At 40.2% G+C, this 19,994-nt stretch overlaps 1 protein-coding gene across 1 annotated transcript in view; it reads right to left on the reverse strand.

Moving 5' to 3' along the window:
- The window catches only part of igsf9bb (immunoglobulin superfamily, member 9Bb), a 707,799-nt gene that overhangs the window by 142,857 nt on the left and 544,948 nt on the right, over positions 1-19,994 (reverse strand). Inside the window, exon 7 of the mRNA XM_041174093.1 lies at positions 1,212-1,357. Within this exon, the coding sequence (XP_041030027.1) occupies positions 1,212-1,357 (146 nt within the window). The remainder of the gene's footprint in view (positions 1-1,211; positions 1,358-19,994) is intronic.

Below are 19,994 nucleotides of genomic sequence, written 5' to 3' on the forward strand. Positions count from 1 at the left end.
CCTAAAGATTGAGGCAGGGCAGGAAATGGCCCTCAAGTGGCCAATAATTGGCCAATTAAGGGCATCAATTGGGACAAGGGCAGGTTTCCTGTCTGAGACCTTGCCCATCCCAGGGTAAAATTGCTGCAAGATCAGGGCAAGTGGGAACCCGGAGGGAATCCAGTTCCTTCAACTTCACACTCCTGTCCCCCCACCTAAAAACCCGCTGGCGGGGCAGCATAAAATTCAGGCCTATATCTTTCTATTTCCATCTCAATATTGGGTGGGTAAAAGCACAAACTGATTCACTGGCTCTGTGAGGTCCACTTATTGGAGTTTTTCATGATACTGAGGGCAAAGGAAATATCTAATATGAAATCCTAAAAATATAACAATTGTTTTCAGTGCCTGAAGACATGTTGAAAATATGGTGCCAGTAGCAATAAGTGAACAAGTTTTTGAAATGGAAACTGTGGAAGAAATTGCCACATGGTCAGCTCAGAGAGGAATGGCAGTCCAGCCGCATTGGAGTTCCTGAGTGTCTCCTTTATATCCAGAAAGGGCTTGAGATGACCCCAAAAATGACTGGTGACTGGTGCCTTACAGTGTCATTGCTGGTTGAACGTCACAGTTTACAGATTCACTACTACATCCACCTTGGATAACTGTTGTATATTATGCTGCAAAAGGACTGGGGGTAATTTTGTCATTGAGTGATAGTGTCAAACAGGCAAAGACCAGTAGCTGTTAAATTTAGCACAGATTTTCATAATTGACTCGCTCCAGCTAATTTGAATGTACATAAATGTGTTGTGGTTCAACTGGAACAGAATACATTCTATCTCATAATGTTCTCAGTCAGTTATACTTGTAAATTCCCTCTTTAATTCCCTCTTTAATGTTCTCAGTCAGTTATACTTGTAAATTCCCTCTTTAAGCTCCCCACAGTTCAGCACACATCATCACAAGACTTAAATGGCATTTGCAGTTCAGTAATGGTTACATTGGCTTCTTTACGTTGTTTCAATAGCGGTGTAGAGCTGCAAGTGAACAGAATAGTAGAGTCTGAAGTCCAAGACTTCAGTGGACATGAAAGCCATGCATCATTTTCAATGCTTATTCAGGAAAGACAAAGTGGTTGGTCAAGATAATTGTGTGCATAACAACAAGGAAGTGCAAGCTGGATCCCTCTGCCTTCCCCTCCAATCCCTCCCCGCAAAGGTCACACTCACACTGGACGGTCAAGTAAGATGAGGCTGAAGGAGAACGCCCAAGGCTGTTACTCGGTACGCAGGTGTACTTTCCAGCATCCTCAGGCTTGACTCGGAAGATGATCAAAGTGCCATCAATCAAAATCCGCACCCTCAGCTTCAGATCACTGTTGGAGACAAAAACAGGAACATGTTAGAAGAGGTGGAGTTCAAAGGGCCTGGTAATACAATGAGAATTTACATTCAAAGAGAAGTGCTGGGTATAACCTGAGAGGGTTTTGCATGCGCAATGCAGAGGCATATAACATCAAATCAGCTGTAAGCCTACAACTGCCTGCAAAGGAACCAAACTGAAAGGAACCTCATTTTGAATTTGTACGGTGAAAATGCTTTGCCTGGTGTCTGGTTAAGTCTATTGGTTATTGTTGCCTTAGTGGAGATTAATTTGGGAATTTGTTAAAAAGTTATGATAGTGGTAATTTGTAGCCATGTGTATATGTTTAATTTGTTGTAAATTAATAAATGTCTCATGCAGTTTGATATAAAAACCTCTTGAGAACTGATGGTCTTATTCCTGAATTTAGAATTGCAACTCAAAACATACCAATTGAAAATATAGGTTATGGCAGTTGTTTAAAGTTTCCCTTGAGGATTTTAAATAACTCAGCCTCTAAAAACTGCTGTGTCGTAACACAATGTTCACTGGAAACATCTGTAACCTACATAAACGTGCCACTTCTCTTCCACTAAAGGAGATGAGTGGCCTAGTGGGGGTGTTGGTACTAACAAAAGAGGCAGCTAGTCTGGAATATATTGAAGAGTTTTGGAAGATATTCCAGATATTATAAATTTGGGGAAGACTTGATGGACCCTGGTCTTTAACTGCCCATCATTTTGTATGTTTGCACTTTCTCAAGTAACCATGAACAGCAGAGTACAATCTAACCTCCAGACTGGATTATAAACTATAACACACTCCATGGTATCTATCATATTTAATATGCTAAAATTATTCAAAGTTCAGTTCTTTTGTGGTCATCAAAACTCAGTAAGTTAATGAGTGGAAATGGAATATTTTACCACTTTGGAACACACTGAGATTATGAAGTGTACCCAGATCAAGTCTAGAGCATGGGCCAGACACAAATAAAGGTCTGTCTGCTCAACACTAACAAACTGCCTTTGCCACAACTGCAGAAGAGCACTTCTGACTCCACCAATGGGACACTTGCATTTTTTGTGCTGTACCAGCTATCATTTCAGCTAGCCTTCTGAATTCAGTATGAATTTGTATTAAATTATGGGCAGATTTGTACTAGAAGTGTTTACCCTCTAGGAAATGATTTTAACTGCCTTATACTCACTTATCACAAGGCCATTATGACAGTCACTAAAGATAAAACTGTCGTATTGAAGTGATAAGCACAGTCTGCAACACGTTTCTTTGACAGCAGATCAGTCAGAGTCAGGCAGATTGGATAATCTGCCATGCCAAATTTTCAGAAATTATACTGATGAATTGGAGATGTTACTGAGACCATATGATGAATAAGATACCACATTGATGAATTGGAAATGCTACTGATAGGTCACGCACAAAATACTGATGAGTTTAGAATCCCTTTTTATTAAAAAAAGCTGAATGCAAGATGGGGCACATTGAAGTAGGTTTACAATTGCTGTCAGGAGTTAAACTGGTGTTGTGGACTGGTGATCTGCTACAGAGCCTGCCTAGTTTTCATACCATTGGAATTAATGGAAATAAAAATCCGGTGGCTTTTATAATACATACCCGGTCCACAGTATGAATTTTACCCCAACAGCAAGTTGAACATCTACTCCATTATTTCAAACAGCAAAAATTAAGTTAAAAAATACAAATGAATTCAAGGACATGAACAAAATGTATTCAATTAAAATCTAATTCACAACCTTCATCCATAATCCGTTACTGAATACAAACAATGACTGAACCTTGGTTTGGTGACCTCACTGAGCTGGGCAGCCCTCTCCTATTCAACTCTGATCCAGCCAGGTTGATGGAGTTGAAATATAGGTCACTCTGTGCTATACTTTGCATTTGAGCAGCTTAAAGTTAATTAATCAGACACAAAACGTGCAGCTGAATGAGGATCAGAGCTACATTTCAGTTTAATGTTGGCCAACCAATAAGATGTAATGTTGTTAACCATTCTGGAAATAGTATTCAGATCTTTTTTAAAATGGGGAATTCATGTTGTTCAATGGTACTTGTTAGAATGGTTTACTTCTTTGTGTTTTGACCCCAGTAAGGATGAAACCTCAATTTACAATGCATTGCACTGTATCAGAGAGAACGTTCAGCACAAAAACAGGTAATTCAGCCCATGTAATGATGCAGCAGATGATGTGCTCCAGGTGGATCAAATCCACGAGAGAAACTTGATCACGCTATCACAACGGTTTTGCAATTTGTATTTATTTTGAGATGCATGCCCTGAATTGAGAAGTAATTAGTCCACCAAGACTTCAGAGGTTTATTTTAAAAAACTAAATTAAACATTTATTAACAAAAGAAAATATTTTAAACACATACAGAGGTTCTCAAATGACTACTGAGAACTCCCAAAACCCCTAATTAATCTATTTCCAGCTACACCCCTGTTAAGACAACCGTAAAAAAAAAATATAGATTTTAAACAGATCCAACAAGTTTCACACAATACCCTGGATAGTGGAATTCAAAGTGGCTTTTCCCAGCTTCAGTTTCTGTAGACAGCAGCCATAATGCACAAATACTGGAGGCTTTTCACACTTCTGGTAGATCTTGCAATGCCTTCCCCTCCTGACACATAACCTCAATCTGCTTTATATGTGTAAATTCCATTGTTTATGTGTCTTTGAAGCTTTACCTTTCTCAGAAAATAAATCTTTTCATGTTACCACTATATTGTCAAGAACCCTTGAGACAAATAAACACATTCCTTAACTTATATAAAAACAAAAGATAAAAACAAAAAACTGCGGATGCTGGAAATCAAAAACAAAAACAGAATTACCTGGAAAAACACAGCAGGTCTGGCAGCATCGGCGGAGAAGAAAAAAGTTGACTCGAAATGTCAACTTTTTTCTTCTCCGCCGATGTTGCCAGACCTGCTGAGACATTCCTTAAATTGCTTGTCTGGCTATTTATAAACAGACTGAGATCCCATTGAAAAATCAAATCCTCCTTTCCATCTAAAAATGCAAATTCCCTTTACACCTTACATGCTAAGACTCCAACCATGTTTACTCATTAACATATTCAAGACACTTCTACACCTTGCTTCTTTTGATAACTTCAGCTTGCAGTCTACTTGGCTACAAGATGTAATAAAATCACACACACAGAAACTATCCAAACCCCACTATTACCCTTCTTTTACAATACATCACATTAATATTATCAGTATTATTATACTTTCAAGACAGTCCAACAGATTCACGATGGAGGTTATGTTCCACATGAGCCTCTTCTCAACCCTCTTCATCTAACCCATCAACGTAACCTTCGATTCCTTTCTTCCTTATGTGCTTATCTAGCTTCCCCTTGAATGCTTCTACACTATTCAGTGCAGCTACTCCTTGTGGTAGCCAGTGTCACATTCTAACTACTCTCTATGTCAAGAAGTTTCTCCTGAATTTCCCAATTCCCTAAAGGATGTTGCTTTCCTTTGTTGTAGTGCCTGACAACCTGCAATCTAAGGCTCCGGATATTACTGGAGATCATACTATCTATGGAGGCCATATATTCCCACACATTTAACCTGGAAAAGTTCTTGGAATTAATTTTCCTTCTCTCTTGAACATAAATAAAAGTAGCCTCACCAGTTCTTGAGATTCATCGTCATGAAATGATGACAGTGGCAGACATTTCCCAAACATTACCTTAGCATTCATCCATTAGTTACATTTGGCATATATATTGATCAGATCTGCTGTTACCTATGTTACTCTTGAACTACCACGGGGAGGATTTTTCCCTCGTTGGGTGGGCTGGGAAGGGTTGGGCAGGGCGGTCACGAAGCTGAATGCCACCCGTGATCGGGGTCAGGCCGCGGTTTCAATCTGACTGGCCAATTGAGGCCCACCCAGGGTGAAACGCAGCGCTGCCTGTGTGTGGGGGGAAAGGGGGGTGAGGAGGGCGAGCACGCAAGTGTGTGGGTGTGCGCTGGAAAAGCTCCCTGAGGTACAGAGCTGCCTCAGGGAGATGAAGAGTTTAGAACATTAGAAATAAAGACTTTTAAAATGTTATAAAACATGTCCCCTCGTGACTCTGTCACATGAGCAGGGACATGTTATTGATGAAATGTTTTAATTTTCATTTAATTTTTAAAGCTGCTGGAAGCCTCATCCCACCCGTGGATGAGGTTCCCTAAAAAGTGTAAAGGCCGCTTGGCCTTTTCACACACCCCCCCACCGTAACTAGACGGGCAGTGAAAAATTTCATTCAATTACCTTTTTAATGGCCTTAAAAGGCCTTTTAATTGTCGGTGGGCGCGTTGCTGACCCCTGCATCTGCCCACCGATCGAAATATCGCACATCATTTTACGCTCGGTTGGGTCTGCCCAACGAGTGTTATATTCTGGCCCATATGTAGAGTAAAGGGTTAACGCTAACAATAACTACTGAGCATGTGCATAAGGAGATGTCACTTGCTGAGAGAAGCTGACTGAGAAGCATTTCAGAGGGTAGTTCTAGCTATGTCTTGACATTATATAACCCTTATAAATAGTTAGGATGTAAATAAAGATCTTTGAACAAAAGACCATTCTCCAGCAAGATCTCCTCTAGATTAAGAAACCAATGAATCCGCAGATAAACCCACAATAACGGATCATACCTCTCTGAATGTTTGAACTTTATTTATTACTAAAATCTCAATACAACATGGATTGCAGTTTTCAAGAAACGTAAAAACATAAAAAAACATTCAAGGAAGTATTATGTTCTCACTTTAACTTCTGTAAAATGAAATGAAATGTATTAAACCATCGCACAACATATTAAATTGCCACTATCTCACTAGCACACAGTGCAAAGGCACTCACAGGGGCCAAGGATTGATTTAACTGTGCCACAACTGAATTTGGCAATAACCAAGGAGAGTCATGTGTAAATTGTAGGATAAGCTGAAGGATTGATTGCTTGGTGTTGTAATAATATGATATGTGCATGTCTTTAAATGCATCATTGCTATTAGATTCCATGAACCATTTACTGACCTGTATGAATAAAATCAATTACGGTCAAAAGTTCCTTTTTGCTGATTCCAGCTACAGATCAAAATGTTTTCTTTCCAAAGCTTTCAGAAAACTATTTGCTGTCCTATCAGCTGGGAGTTTCTTTGCATAGAGCTTGGCCAAAGGTAGTTAAAATTTTAAATCTGTTCTCCTGGTACATTGGGTAATGGTGCCCACATGTGCAAGCTGCTTTCTGGAGCCTCGGTCCAAGTGATCGTTCATTATGTGTAAGGCCGAATAGTGATAGTAAGAACGTTCATGAAGCACATGAGTCAAGGTGAGCCTGATCCAGTTCACATTCAATGTCCAAACATACATTTTCCAGAAGAGGCTGAGGGAATGCTATCAGGAGCAGGTAACACTGTAAATGCTTTCCTTCCAAGCCTAAACAGCTGACAACCAATTGTAGTATGGAAACTGTTGTCCTACCCAAGATCAGCCTGAGAATCAAACTCAGGGCCTTATGCTTTATTTCACACCAGGCTGTGCATTGGCTCACAAAGCCACAGGGAAGTGACAATGGGCAGAATTTTTCAGTCGGCGTGCGTTCTGTGACATGTGATGATGTCGGGCGTGCGTCCTGATGTCATCGCGCTGAGTGGCGATGTTTCGTTCGGCGGGCGCGAGCCGGAGTTGGCTGAGCGCCTGCCGATGTGTAAATGGACTCTTAAGGCCATTAAGGATCTAATTAAGGTTGTTGTAATCGCTGCCCGTCCAACGTTAAGGCTGGCGGGCAGGCGAAAAGGCCAAGTGGGCCTTCGCCCGAATGGGATGAGGTTTCCTAAAGCTTTTATTGAATAAATTTTAAAAAACTCGTAAAAGCAAAAAACATGTCCCATCTCATGTGACACAGTCACATGTGTGAAAGAGAGCCGGCCCCATCTCCCCCTCCTTCCCCCACCTGCAGAGCGCTACCGGTCGCGTCTTATGCCGGGCGGGCCTTAATTGGCCGGCCCATGTAAAATGGCGGCACGGAGCCGATCGCGGGCGGTGATCCATTCCGCAACTGCCCCCTCCCACTCCTGCCGAGCCCACCCACTGCCTGGAAAATTCAGGCCCATATTTTATGCAGATTTTTCATTAATTTAATCCTTGACCATGAGAACTGCCAGGCTCTGGCTAATTGAGTCGCAGTTAAAATCTTAATAGCAAACTTATCCTACAAACAGGACAAATTTGTTACAAAACCACCAATACTTTTTCTCATGCAACACTCGCTACTTTTTGAAATTGACAGCCTTGTCATATATATCGGCCTTAGCAGTTCCTGGAAATCAACTACAAATATTTCTTCATAAACTTATGACACCACAGCCATTATTCTCTTTTGTGACTGTAACAGCACATCAACTCCACAGATTCATCATCTGCCAGTGTTTGCTGCCAGCAGAAAATGGGCTAAAAAGAGGACATATCCCATACAGCGGAATACACGTTCTAATGAAAGAATGGAGTGATTTCAAAACAGTGATCTAATGCCAGGGTTCACATGCTAAACATTATTCATGGCACTTTCATTCTCACAGGTTATTGCATCAAGTGATGCTTACAACAATAATAGCATGCGTTTATATAGCACCCTTAATGTACTAAGATGTCCCAACATGCTTTACTGGAGTGTTTTCAAACTAAATTTGACACCGAACCACAAGAGGAGATACTAAGGCAAATGACAAAAAGCTTGGTACAAGAAGTAGATTTAAGGAGTGTTTTAAAGGAGATGAGAGATGTAGATAGGCGAAGAGGTTTAGAGTGGGAATTCCAGTGTTTAGGTCCTATGCAGCTGAAAGCATGGTTGCCAATGGTGGAGAGATTAAAGCAGGTGATGTGAAAGAGGCCAGAATTGGAGGAGTGCAGGGATCTTGCAGTTTTGTAGGGTTGGAGGAAGTTACAAAGATGGTGAGGGGTGAGGCCGTGCAGGGCAGATATACAAGATAATGGAGAGGCAGATGAATTGCAGACATACTTGGTGTCTTGGTTTGACAGGAATGTTGTAACTCAGCTGTCACCCATGTTCATATTATGCACAACTGCAGTTCCATCATATTGGACAGTGAATTCCTCAGTACATCATTTCTCATTAAACTTATAGTAATAATTCTATGATTGTGAACCATTCAGCGTGAACATATCTTTGAAAAAGAGCGCACTGGCAACTGGTGACTGCACAATAGCCATTGTCCACTAAAAGCAGCGCCAGATTAAATAAAACCAATATTTTTACAATATAAACATGTGGAGTGCTTTCAAGGAAGTGACTGAATCTCAGTGCTCAGTCAATAGTTAAATCCTGACCCCTTTTATGGTTTAAACCTGCAGAATCCCTTGATTTGATAATTGCCTTGCACTGAGATCTAAGCCATTAGTCCTTATAGAAGCACTATAGATTGTCCTGTTAGAGATCGAGACATCTTTTGACTTGGGACTATTCCTGCTTTTTGTCCCCTGACTGTATCAACATTATGTAGCTTTACTGCATTTCCAATAGAAGCAAAACGGATACTCATATTAGAGAGTTGCACAGAATTTCTGGCACACGATAGAGCTCTCACTGGTACTTTCCACTGTCACAATATTGCATAATTTCACCATGCCAAAGGATTCAAACATTAACCAAGCTGTGGCACATAAACAGGCAATCTCTGTGAAATAATATGCATCATCTTCTACCCTATCCAGCTGAAATTGGACTGAACATTGCTGCAGTCCAACAGTAGTCAGTGAAAAAAATGCAGGATGCCAGCACTGACTTACCATCACCCACATTAAACACACACAAGGCCTTTAAGAAAAAAAATCAAACTGCTATAAAAATTGGGATCAGACTGTTGATTTCCTTCTATCATTAAATCTGATTTTTTATGTTGGACAAGTCCAATATTGCGTAAAAAAGCATGGAAAAGTGTGCAACTTATAACCCACATTTTGTAATCGCTCTGCACGTTTTCCCAACATTCTTTGGCCCAGCTTGTTGTCAATTCAATACCCTGCAGCATTTCTCCTCCCAAGGGTCAGACATAAACTGACAATGACTATTGGGTATCCTTGTGACAGAAGTAATTTTAGGTGATGTAGTTTCAACAGAAATTACTTATTTATTCCTTAATCTTTAACTTTACATGTATATACTTGATTGTATTCGCAACCTACTTGCAGTGCCACAGAAATACACCCACAAGCTGAAAATCCCACAGGACATTCCACTGGTCTTCCATTGAAACACTGGTCAAAGACCAGCAGATCCATGTGGAATTTAAACCCCTCGCTTTGTGTTTTGAAGTGTATTACTGTATTGTACTGTTCATTTTGACTATTACTGTCTTGAGGAAACATCAAGGACAAATCTTTGCTTTTGTAAAGCCAATTTTCAGGAGTACTTCTCACCCACTCTTAGGCTATTACAACATGATCTGAGAGAGCAAGATATTAAAGGGAAGACTGGCTCCAGTGATTGATGCCTGCCCCTAAATTATTCATGGGCATTGTCTAGAATGTCCAGAATTGACAGGGCTTCAAACTACAGCTACAAATGCTTGGCTTTTCTCATTCATTTTTGAAGATGTTCAATTAGCTTTAAAATATATATAGTGACCTCTGGGCTGTCCTACTTCAGCTGATAGGACACAGTCAGTGTAACCATTTAGTTCATGCCAGTTTAGGTCCACAACCTTGGTTACTGTTATACTTTGCCAAGTTAGAGAAGCTTTGCTTTGTTGTATGAGACATGTCCTCCAACTTTGGAAGTCTAATCCCTCTAGCGGCCAGAATGCATAACCTGTAACACAAATCGTTTGAGGTTTATTCCATTCATATGCTGAAGGTTAAAGATCAGAATTAGTAACTTTTTTTCAGTTATTTCCAATAGAATGTTTCCTTCCTCACATTTACGGTACTCAGGACTGAGCATTCTGCCCAGCCATGTCTCAGCCAGGAACAGGTGAGTGGGTAAATGGCCAATCCACACACGACATGGGGCTCAGCAGTCAGTCAAACATGGGCAATTCACATTACAGTGAGGGAATCGGCAGTCAGTCAAATATGATCAATCCAAATGACAGTGAAGGGATTGGCAGTCAGTCAATCTGCTGGTGAAAATGAGGACAATGACTTTTCTTCCAGTCGAGTTTGCTAAAGGCAGTTCAATGGTAGCAACAGCAGGGAAAAAGAAAACAATTGTACTTTTGTAGTTTAACATTTCTCAAGCAGGTAACAACTGACAAAATATCGTCAAACTAACCATGGAGTGAGTAAACTCAGCGTTGATGTCCCAATGAATTTTTGTGATTCCTCAACCAAATCCAACTGCAACCTGGATCTCCATCATTCTGACCCAAAACAGACTTCAACTGCAACTTACACATCGTTGGACAAACTTGTATGGCGTTAGTGCTGGAAGTGTAGCTGGCATGTGGGGTTAGTGAACCTTGGCTGTTATAAGGGTCTGGACATTTTATTGCAGTACCCAGGCTTCATGTCTGGGTGTTAAAATTCCTCTGATTAATTTCAACGTATGAACTTGTGACTTAGGGAGAGTCCATTCCCATTACCAATTTAGTCATAATTTTTGGGTAAAAAAATTAAGGATTTATTTCAATCTCAATGTGTGCAATGAAGTACTTTTTAAAGTTCAGTGACTGCATTTGGAAATGTGGCAGCTAATGAATGCACAGGAAGGTTCCACAAATAGAAATGAAGGAAATCACCAGATAATCTGTTTTAGATGTTGGTTGACTGATGAATTATGGCTAGCACAGTGGGAGAACTCAATTGTACTTCTTCCAATGGTGCAGTGGGATCTTTTATGTGCACCCAAGAGGGCAGTTGGGGCTTCAGTTTAATGCCTTTAGGAAAGACAACACTGTCAACTTTGCAGCACTCCCATAGTACATGTTAGCTTAGAATAAATGCTCAAATCTCAGGAATGAAACTTGAATTCTCAGCCTTCTGGTTCAGAAGAACACTGAGCCAAGGCTGACAACCAGAGTGAAGAGAACAAAATACACTCCTTTTGCTGTTTTCTCTACCCCGATGAAAACATTTCATGGTACAATGAAAATCAGTATCAAATATGTTAGCTCTTAAAAAATAGCAGCCAATCAAAGAATAGATTGCTGGTTGGCTTCAAGACAGAAAGCAGAGAGTGGGAGTAAAGGATATTTACTCAGAGTGGCAGAAGGTATGCAGTGATGTTCCACAAGGATCAGTGCTTGGACCACTGCTGTTCACAATTTATATTTACCGTTTGTGCTTTGGAATCAAAAACACAATTTCTAAATTTGTGGGTGACACCAACTTGGAGAGGAGGGGAATATCATTTCTGAGGAGGGCTGCAACAAATTAAAGGAGGACATTAATACACTTGCAAAATGGGCAAATAATTGGCACATGAAATTCAACACAGATAAAGGAGAGGTAGTATCTTTTGGTAGGAAGAATAATGAGGTCACTTATTACTTGGACAGTCCAATTCTAGGTGGGATAGAGGAACAAAGGAATCTTGGGGATACAAATACCCCATCACTAAAAGTTGTGCCACAGGTTAGCAAGGCTATAAAAAAAGAAAACCAAGCATTCGGCTTTAGAGGGGTAGAATTGATAAGTGGGAAAAATATACTAAAGCTGTGTAGAAACTTTTTAGACTACACTTAAGAGTACCGCAGGCAGCTCTAGTCACCATAGAATAAAAAGAATATAGAAGCAGCGGAGAGGGTGCAGAGAAAAATTTCAAGGATGATACAAGAAATGTGTGGGTATACCTATCAGGAAAGGATTGACAGGCTGGGTCTCTTTTCTCTTGAACAAAAAAGGTGGCCTAATGGAGCTCTTTAAAATTGTAAGGTTTTGGCAGAGTAGGTGCAGAAAGAATGTTTCCTCTTGTTAGCAAGAGCCACAATATACAGGCAATCAATCTACAATCTTGTTCAGTTCCCTGCCAAAAGGCAGGTCCAATCCACAGCACAATGATCTCCACCACAGATAGGGCAAGGAGGCAGGTTCCAAATCCACCCCAGCCAGAACAGGGATCGAACCCAGGTTGCTGTTGGTATCAACCAGCCATCCAGCCAACTGAGCTAACTGGCCCCTCAGGGAGTCCAAGTTGCAATGGAAACATACACTTTTACACGTATATTGTAGTTTGGACCTATGGATAGTGATGGTAGAGGCTCCAACATCTTGACATCACATGGCTGACCAGGAATCTCTCCCGCTCTTACTGCCTGCCATTGGCGTATGTTGGAAAAACTGATACTTAACCTGTTTGGCCATGTTATGAACACACTTTCCTTGGTCAAGTCCTGGAGTGGAAATTGAACCTGGAACTTCTGGCTCAGAGACATGGATGCTACCCACTGCCCAAGACATCCCAATATACAATAGTCACCAAGAAATCCAGTTGGGAATTCAGAAGAAATCAAAGAATGGTAAGAAGGCAGAACTCACCACCACAGGGAGTGGTTGAAGCGAATAATATAGATACATTTAAGGGGAAGCTAGCCAAGCATTTGAGAGAGAAGGGAATAGTTGGTTATAATGTTAGATTTAGATGAGGAAAGATGAAGAAGACTCGAGTGGAGTGTAAACACTAGCATGTACTAGTTGGGCTGAATGGCCTGTTTCTGTGCCGTGTATCCTATGTAATCAAACTGACAAAAACCTCAGGATTTGAAAGGCAGGTATCTTATGACAATGTGAAGCAGTGTTTTTGAACTTCTCTTAATACTTCAGGATTTTGTTTAATCATTTCCAGATAAATGTGATGAAGATTTCCTCTCCTCTTTACCAGCTGTTGTAATCCTAAAAGAAGTTATTTGGCTAACTCCAGTTCCTAAAAGGCAGATGTTGGCATCAATTTGCTCTTAATTTGGGACTAAGTGGCACTAAGCCTTTATAGAATTCAGAAAGCTGATAAAGATCTATCATACAGGAAATACAATGCTCCCCTCTCTAATGAGATCTTTGTAAAGCACAGAAACTCTGTCCAAATAGAATGACTTTCCACTGAAAGTACAGCTATACAGGCTTTCTATAGTTACCAGTGAACTTATAAATGACTCAATAAGATTAACTGGCATGTACAAGATTTCAGAACAATTTAGTTTGCAATTTCATTTGATAATTACTTTCATTCTCTTTTCTACCCCTCACCACCTCAGCCATCATGCTCTGTGTGGATGTGTCAGGCACAAAGAGGGGGAAGTTGGTATACTCAAAAGAGCCTAAGAATTGCTTGAAAGGATGAAGATCTATGTAGTTTGTCTTTTACTATCCTGATAGTCACATGATATAAGAATAATGAAGTTGTTGCCTAATCATACCTATCTATCTCTATCAATTAGTTGACAACAGCCACAGGCATTAGGTAAGGAAACTTCTGTGGTGGAAAGTTCTGGGAACCAGAAATCCAAAGCCATTTGTTCCACCCAATCATGTACTCCTAAACCTTTGATGATGCCACTCTGTCATTTGTTCACTAAGAAATGTGTGGGAACAATCCAGGAATTCATTCTTCAATATTGCCTCTTTCCTATTGCTCCTAATGTCAAAATGGTTGCACTGCTGGGACTGCGAGATCATCTTGCGAGGGATAATGGGTGAAAGCCATCATTCCACTGTTCTCTATTAAAGCAGATTGATGCTGCAGTGACTGTTCCATCATACAGCTCAAATGCATATCGCATCTTGCCACACATTACTGAACCAAGAAACACTACATCCTGTTCAGAAAGAAGTCAGACATTCCATTTTTCATACTGCACATACCCTGCATATATCCAAAATCTACAAAAATGGTTATCAAAATAATGCTGATCTTTGCACCATACTCAAATAGAACATAGCATTATCATTCAAGGCAGCTCGAAAATTCCTTATCCCAAACCTATTGGGGACAATAGTTGCATGTTTGTACCCAAATCAAATATATACAGTGAACCCCTATTGTGTTACTTCTTGTGTTATTATAGAAGGAGTTTGCCATATTTCTCACTGAGGAGATGAATACTGAAACTCCAGAATCATCAGAGATGGAAATAAAGCATCAATGGAAGTTATTATTCAAAAAAGAGACAAGTCATTGAAGAGGTTACTGAAACCCAAGGTGGGCAAGTTACCATGGTTTGACTGTTCAGAACTAAGGATCCTGAGGGAAGCTAGATAGTGCAAACTCTGACTAAAATTGTCCACAATTCTCTAGAAATGGAAATTGCGCTTGAGGGCTGGAAATTGACAATTGCGACATTCCTTTTTTGAAAAAGAGGTAACGAAAAGGAGTAAATTATTTCAGTTGTCAGTAGATTATCAGTCTATAATACAAAATTAAATTACTGAGCACTCAGAGTTACACGAGTTAATCAGTGCCAGTCAGCATAAATTGCTGAAGAACAGGTTGTGCTTGAGCAGCTTTGTAGAATTATTTGAAGTAACAGAGAAGCAGTTAAGCGAAATGCAGTGAACTGGTTTATATGGATTTTCAAACATACTTAATAAGGTACCACCTCGGAAACTTATGATGAAGATAATGGCGTATTGAATTAAAGGAATATGGCCATATAGATAGAACTGGTTTCAAGGGAAGAAAGGAAGTTTCTCGGACTGAAAAAATAGGGTCATGGTTTAAAAAAAAAGGGTCACTCATTTAAGACAGAAATGAGGAGAATTTTTTTTCTCTCAGAAGGTTGTGAGTCTTTGGAACTCTTCCTCAAAAGGCAGTGGAAGCAGAGTCATTGAATATTTTTCATCAGAGCTAGATTCTTGATTAACGAGGAGGGGGCGGGTGGGGGGGGCGGTGGTGAAAGGTTATTGGGGGTTGTGGGAGGTTACAATCAGATCAGCCAGGATCTTATTGAATGGTGGCTCAGGCTTGAAGGGCCAGATGGCCTATTCCTGCTCCTAGTTCATATGTTTGTATGTTTGTATGTATGTGTGTATGTGTGTATGTGTGTATGTGTGTATTGTGTCCTCTGTCTTGAAGCTGCTCTTTTTCGTTACACGCAGAAGTTTTCGGGACTTAGAAAGTGAGAGAACAATATCAAATTTGCTGATTACACCAAATTGGTTTACTAGTTAGACAGACGGACATGTGTCAGATGCAGTTCAATGTCAAAAAAATGTGAAGTAATACATTTTGGAATTAAGAACAGAACTATATGAAGTATACTTTAAATGGTAAGATTTTCAAGGAATTCCTGGTTTAGCATCTTGAGGCACAGAATACAGAAACAAGAATGAAATATTGAACTTGCATAAGATCTCAGGCAACAGTATGAGTATTATGCATAGTTATGAAAGCTACCTTACAGGTGGGATATAAAGAATAGCAAAACAAAGAAAATATGCAGCAAAGATTTACTAGTATTCTAACAAAGTTGAGGGATGACAGTTAACAAGAGAGAAGTTTAGGCTTTTCCATTGCATCCAATAGCTGGTGACCTCATAAAAGCCCTGAAAGACAAGGTATAATACAGTAAACAGTTACTGATCATTTTCTCTCATCAACTAGTGCTAATAATAGGGCACAAAGACAAGACAATCACAAAAACATGAGAGGCTAGAAAAGGATTAGAATGTGCGGCTATGCCACTGTTGATGAAGTAAGGTTCATAAATTATGTTGCAAGTGAATTAGATAATAGCTTGAAAAAGAGGAGTATCAAAAGGAATGACCAAAATAATGGGATTAGACAGGAACTCCTTTGCAGAAAAAGCAACAGCACGAGGTGATAAACCAAATGGCCTGCCTCCGAGCTGTAACATTCTATGATTCAGTGAAATGAGACAAGTAGGTAGTTCAAGTTCAGTTATAGGAAACAGACACAGTTTTGATATGCAGCAGACATGAAACTGATGGAGCACTTCAACAACCAGCTTCATTCCTGTGACTGCTGAACTGGAATGAATACACTTCTATAAAGCATAATTAAGAAACATAATTAGCGTACTGATAAAGATTATGTTTTTTATGATCACTTAATTCCATCTGAAGTGCTTTTTCCTTCCGTTCTGTGGTCATTTAAAAAAATCAAGATAAAGTTTTATGATATATGGTTTCATTGTCAAAATTGAGCTGACTAATATTTAATTTATTCCAATATTTCTATGAATTAAGAAATCTACCAGGGTTCTTTGCAATCTTTTAATTCTATTTTATAACATCTGGCTTCTAGGCACCAGCAGAAACCAATTCTGTCAAATGACACAAAAGAAAGGTTGCCTTTAATTCATAACAAAAATAAAAATACCTGGAAAAACTCAGCAGGTCTGGCAGCATCTGCGGTGAGGAACACAGTTAATGTTTCGAGTCCGTATGACTCTTCAACAGAACTAAGTAAAAATAGAAAAGGGGTGAAATATTAGCTGGTTTAAGAGAGGGGGGGGGTGTTGGACAGAGTCATGCGGACTCGAAACATTAACTGTGCTCCTCTCTGCAGAAGCTGCCAGACCTGCTGAGTTTCTTCGGTATTTTTATTTTTGTTTTGGATTTCCAGCATCCGCAGTTTTTTGCTTTTATTTTTGCTTTTGCCTTTAATTCATGGTGGTCATTCTATATTTAAAGGAAGGAAATCCCACAGAACTAAAGGTTTGTGGAAGAGGTTCTGGTGAAACAATTTATCTAGCTGATTAACTTTAAGGAGTGCGATAGCAATTTAACTGATACAGTCCCGGGTAACAATTGAAGCCTGTGGGATATCCTATCCAATTAGTGACGGTCCATATTTTGAGCCAGATGGCATTGATGAGGTTTAAAATCTATACTGGCTGTGCCATAAGAAACCATCAGTAGCTCTACGCTATAGCTGCAAGCCAGGAATTCCAAATTTACAGCTCTCCCTCATTTATATTTATTGCGCGCACAATATACAATTCTTCACTGCACCAGGAGACATTAACACTGCCTCAAGCTTCACTTGAATCTTTGCTCAACTCCAGCCCCACAGGGTATCACTCACCACATCACAGGTTCTGGAATACAAAGCACTCTGACATTAACTAGAGTAGATGCACAAGATACTGCCAGCAGATCAAATTCAATTTCAAACAGATGGGCTTGCATTTTTTTTCCGGCAAATTTTGTGCTTCCCTAACTGACATTTATTAGCAAATGCAGACTTATTGCACTGCACTCCAAGACTTGGGGGACTTTAAAGTCAGGGACAGCACAGGCTGATTTTGCAGACTATAAAGCACTCCTTATTCTGCTTTCAAAAAACGTGCCTTAGATATGAATGGCGTTATCCACTGTTGTCAGTGTGACTTCATCAATCTTACACGCTGGCAATTTTCGTGGCATCCCTGAGGCCAATTTTCACCTCACTAAATAGCTGTTTACAGGGAAGCCATGGCCACAAAATGGGGTGGGCTGACTGACAGCCTCATTAACATTGATTACGTTGACTGCCACCATTTTTAAAGGGCCTTTCCTTAGATGGCTGGAGCACCTGCTTCTTTTAGCTGATAGGGTTCATTGTTATGTAAACTGGGATCCTATGACGTATGCAGCATTCTGTCGGCAATTTTCAGGGACAGATGGGCAGAGTATGTGCCATGTGTGTGTTGTGGCAATGAGTGGCCAACCTTCGGCCCTCATTGAGGCTTCCGCCGGCTGCACCAAAATGGCTGAGGAAAGTTTCTGGTTAATGTTTCTGTGGAGCAGAATCCTCCTGCATTCACAATTATATCATGGATCACTGCTGCCCTGCATTGATCCTCTTCTGTCTTCGCCTGCTATCAAGCCCCTGCTGGCTGACATGCCCTCTGACCTGCCTGATATTGTGCCAGCCCAGTGCCGCTGCAGCATGATCTTTTGCAATGAGCGACCTACAATGAAATTTAAATGAAATTCAAGCTCAAACTGACTCAGGCCTTGTCGCCCCCCCGCCCCTTGATGGGGGCCCCAGCACAATGAAAATTTGCCCTACTGAATGAGTTTTCCAATTTAGTGCTGGTAAATGCTGCACACGAGAGAAGATTTCTATTGCAAAGTTACAGGAACTGTATGTACTTTATCCAAATGTGTTTAATTAAACAGCATTACTGCTGGGAGGCTGCCTTCTTACCAGTTTCCAATCTGAGTTCTGGGGGCGAAAGAACATCGTGCTAACCCACTGCTCCGTTCAGTCCCTCATCGAAACTTAATTTCATATCCAGTATAAATCAGGAACATGCTTTGAAGACAGGCATACTTTTACTTAAATACAACTAAAACTGTTTCCTTGTCACTTTGAACTTGCGTCACTGCCCATTGGCAGGACCTTTATCAAGATTGTTTAGTAAAATAAAAGCTAAAAATGAATGAGGGAAAAGGATTTGAGAGCTCTTCAAACTGCTTATATGATCTGAGCGCCTCTCGTCAACATTACATTGATTAACACTAATTTGTTATCTAAAAGGGTGAGACTTGGGACTAAAAACCTAATTCTAGAAAATCATCAATGGTCTCCAAACAGTGCCACTGTAATTAGTATACTGCATCTAAGTAATTTAAGGAAACCAGATCAGCACATCGACTTAATGATTTTCTTCATGCAGTTATCAGACTTGGGTATTTAAACATATGCTATATCCATGGTTGTATACGGAATCCTTTCACAGCGCAACTGTAGCTATCAGCTCTCCACCAAATAATATCCTAACCTTACCATAATTAATGTATTAGAAGAGAAACCTGATGCTACATTGCATATACAAGGGTATTACAACTCACTAAGAGACTAAATAACATTTCTCAGCAAAACACTATCTTTCTATTGATTGGTGCTATTAAAAAAACTTGGCCTTGTCTCTCTCTTTTATTGGAAAATATGAATGAAGGACCAAGGCTAAAAGCACAGAACACCAGAAAGGTCAAAGCAGTAGAAAAGGTGGGAAGACAAATCGAGAAGTCATGGTGTGGTGATGGCAAGGAATGCAAAATTGGAAGACTGAAGGTGGAATGTGTGGGGGTGGTGGTGGGGGGGTAGTGAAATTGAAAAACAAGAAGGATTTTACAGTTTTGGGTTCTGGTAAAGAAGCAGTTAGAGTAGGAGAGGCTGAGATGTAATTAGCTTTGAAAATGTGGGCAAGTTTAAGAGTATGTAGAACATTGTATCTGGAGAATTGGAAGGACAAGTGAGGATCATTCAGTAGAGTAATGACCAAAGTGATATTGGAGGAGGAAGAGTGAGAACTAGAGAGAGACAGCAAATTGGAGAGCTAGAGTGAGCTCTACATACATACATACATATGAACATACGAAATAGAAGCAGAAGTAGGCCATTCGGCCCCTTGATCCTGCTCCGCCATTCAATAAGATAATGGCTGATCTGTCTGTGTTTTAAATTCCACATTCCCATCTATCCCTGATAACTTTGATTCCCTTGCCTAACAAGAATCTAACTACCTAGACAGAAAGAGAGAGACAGCAAGCTAGAGAGAGCGAGCTAGTGAATTGGAAAGTGAGAGAGAGTGTGCGGGAGCACTTATGGGCTAGAAGTGAAAGAAACTCCTTGTTATTATGAGCGAAGATGCTAAAGCTTGAGTAAGAAAGCTCACTAATGGAAGAGAAACC

Source organism: Carcharodon carcharias, chromosome 25, assembly GCF_017639515.1.
Source record: "Carcharodon carcharias isolate sCarCar2 chromosome 25, sCarCar2.pri, whole genome shotgun sequence".
In the NCBI taxonomy this organism is placed as follows: domain Eukaryota; kingdom Metazoa; phylum Chordata; class Chondrichthyes; order Lamniformes; family Lamnidae; genus Carcharodon; species Carcharodon carcharias.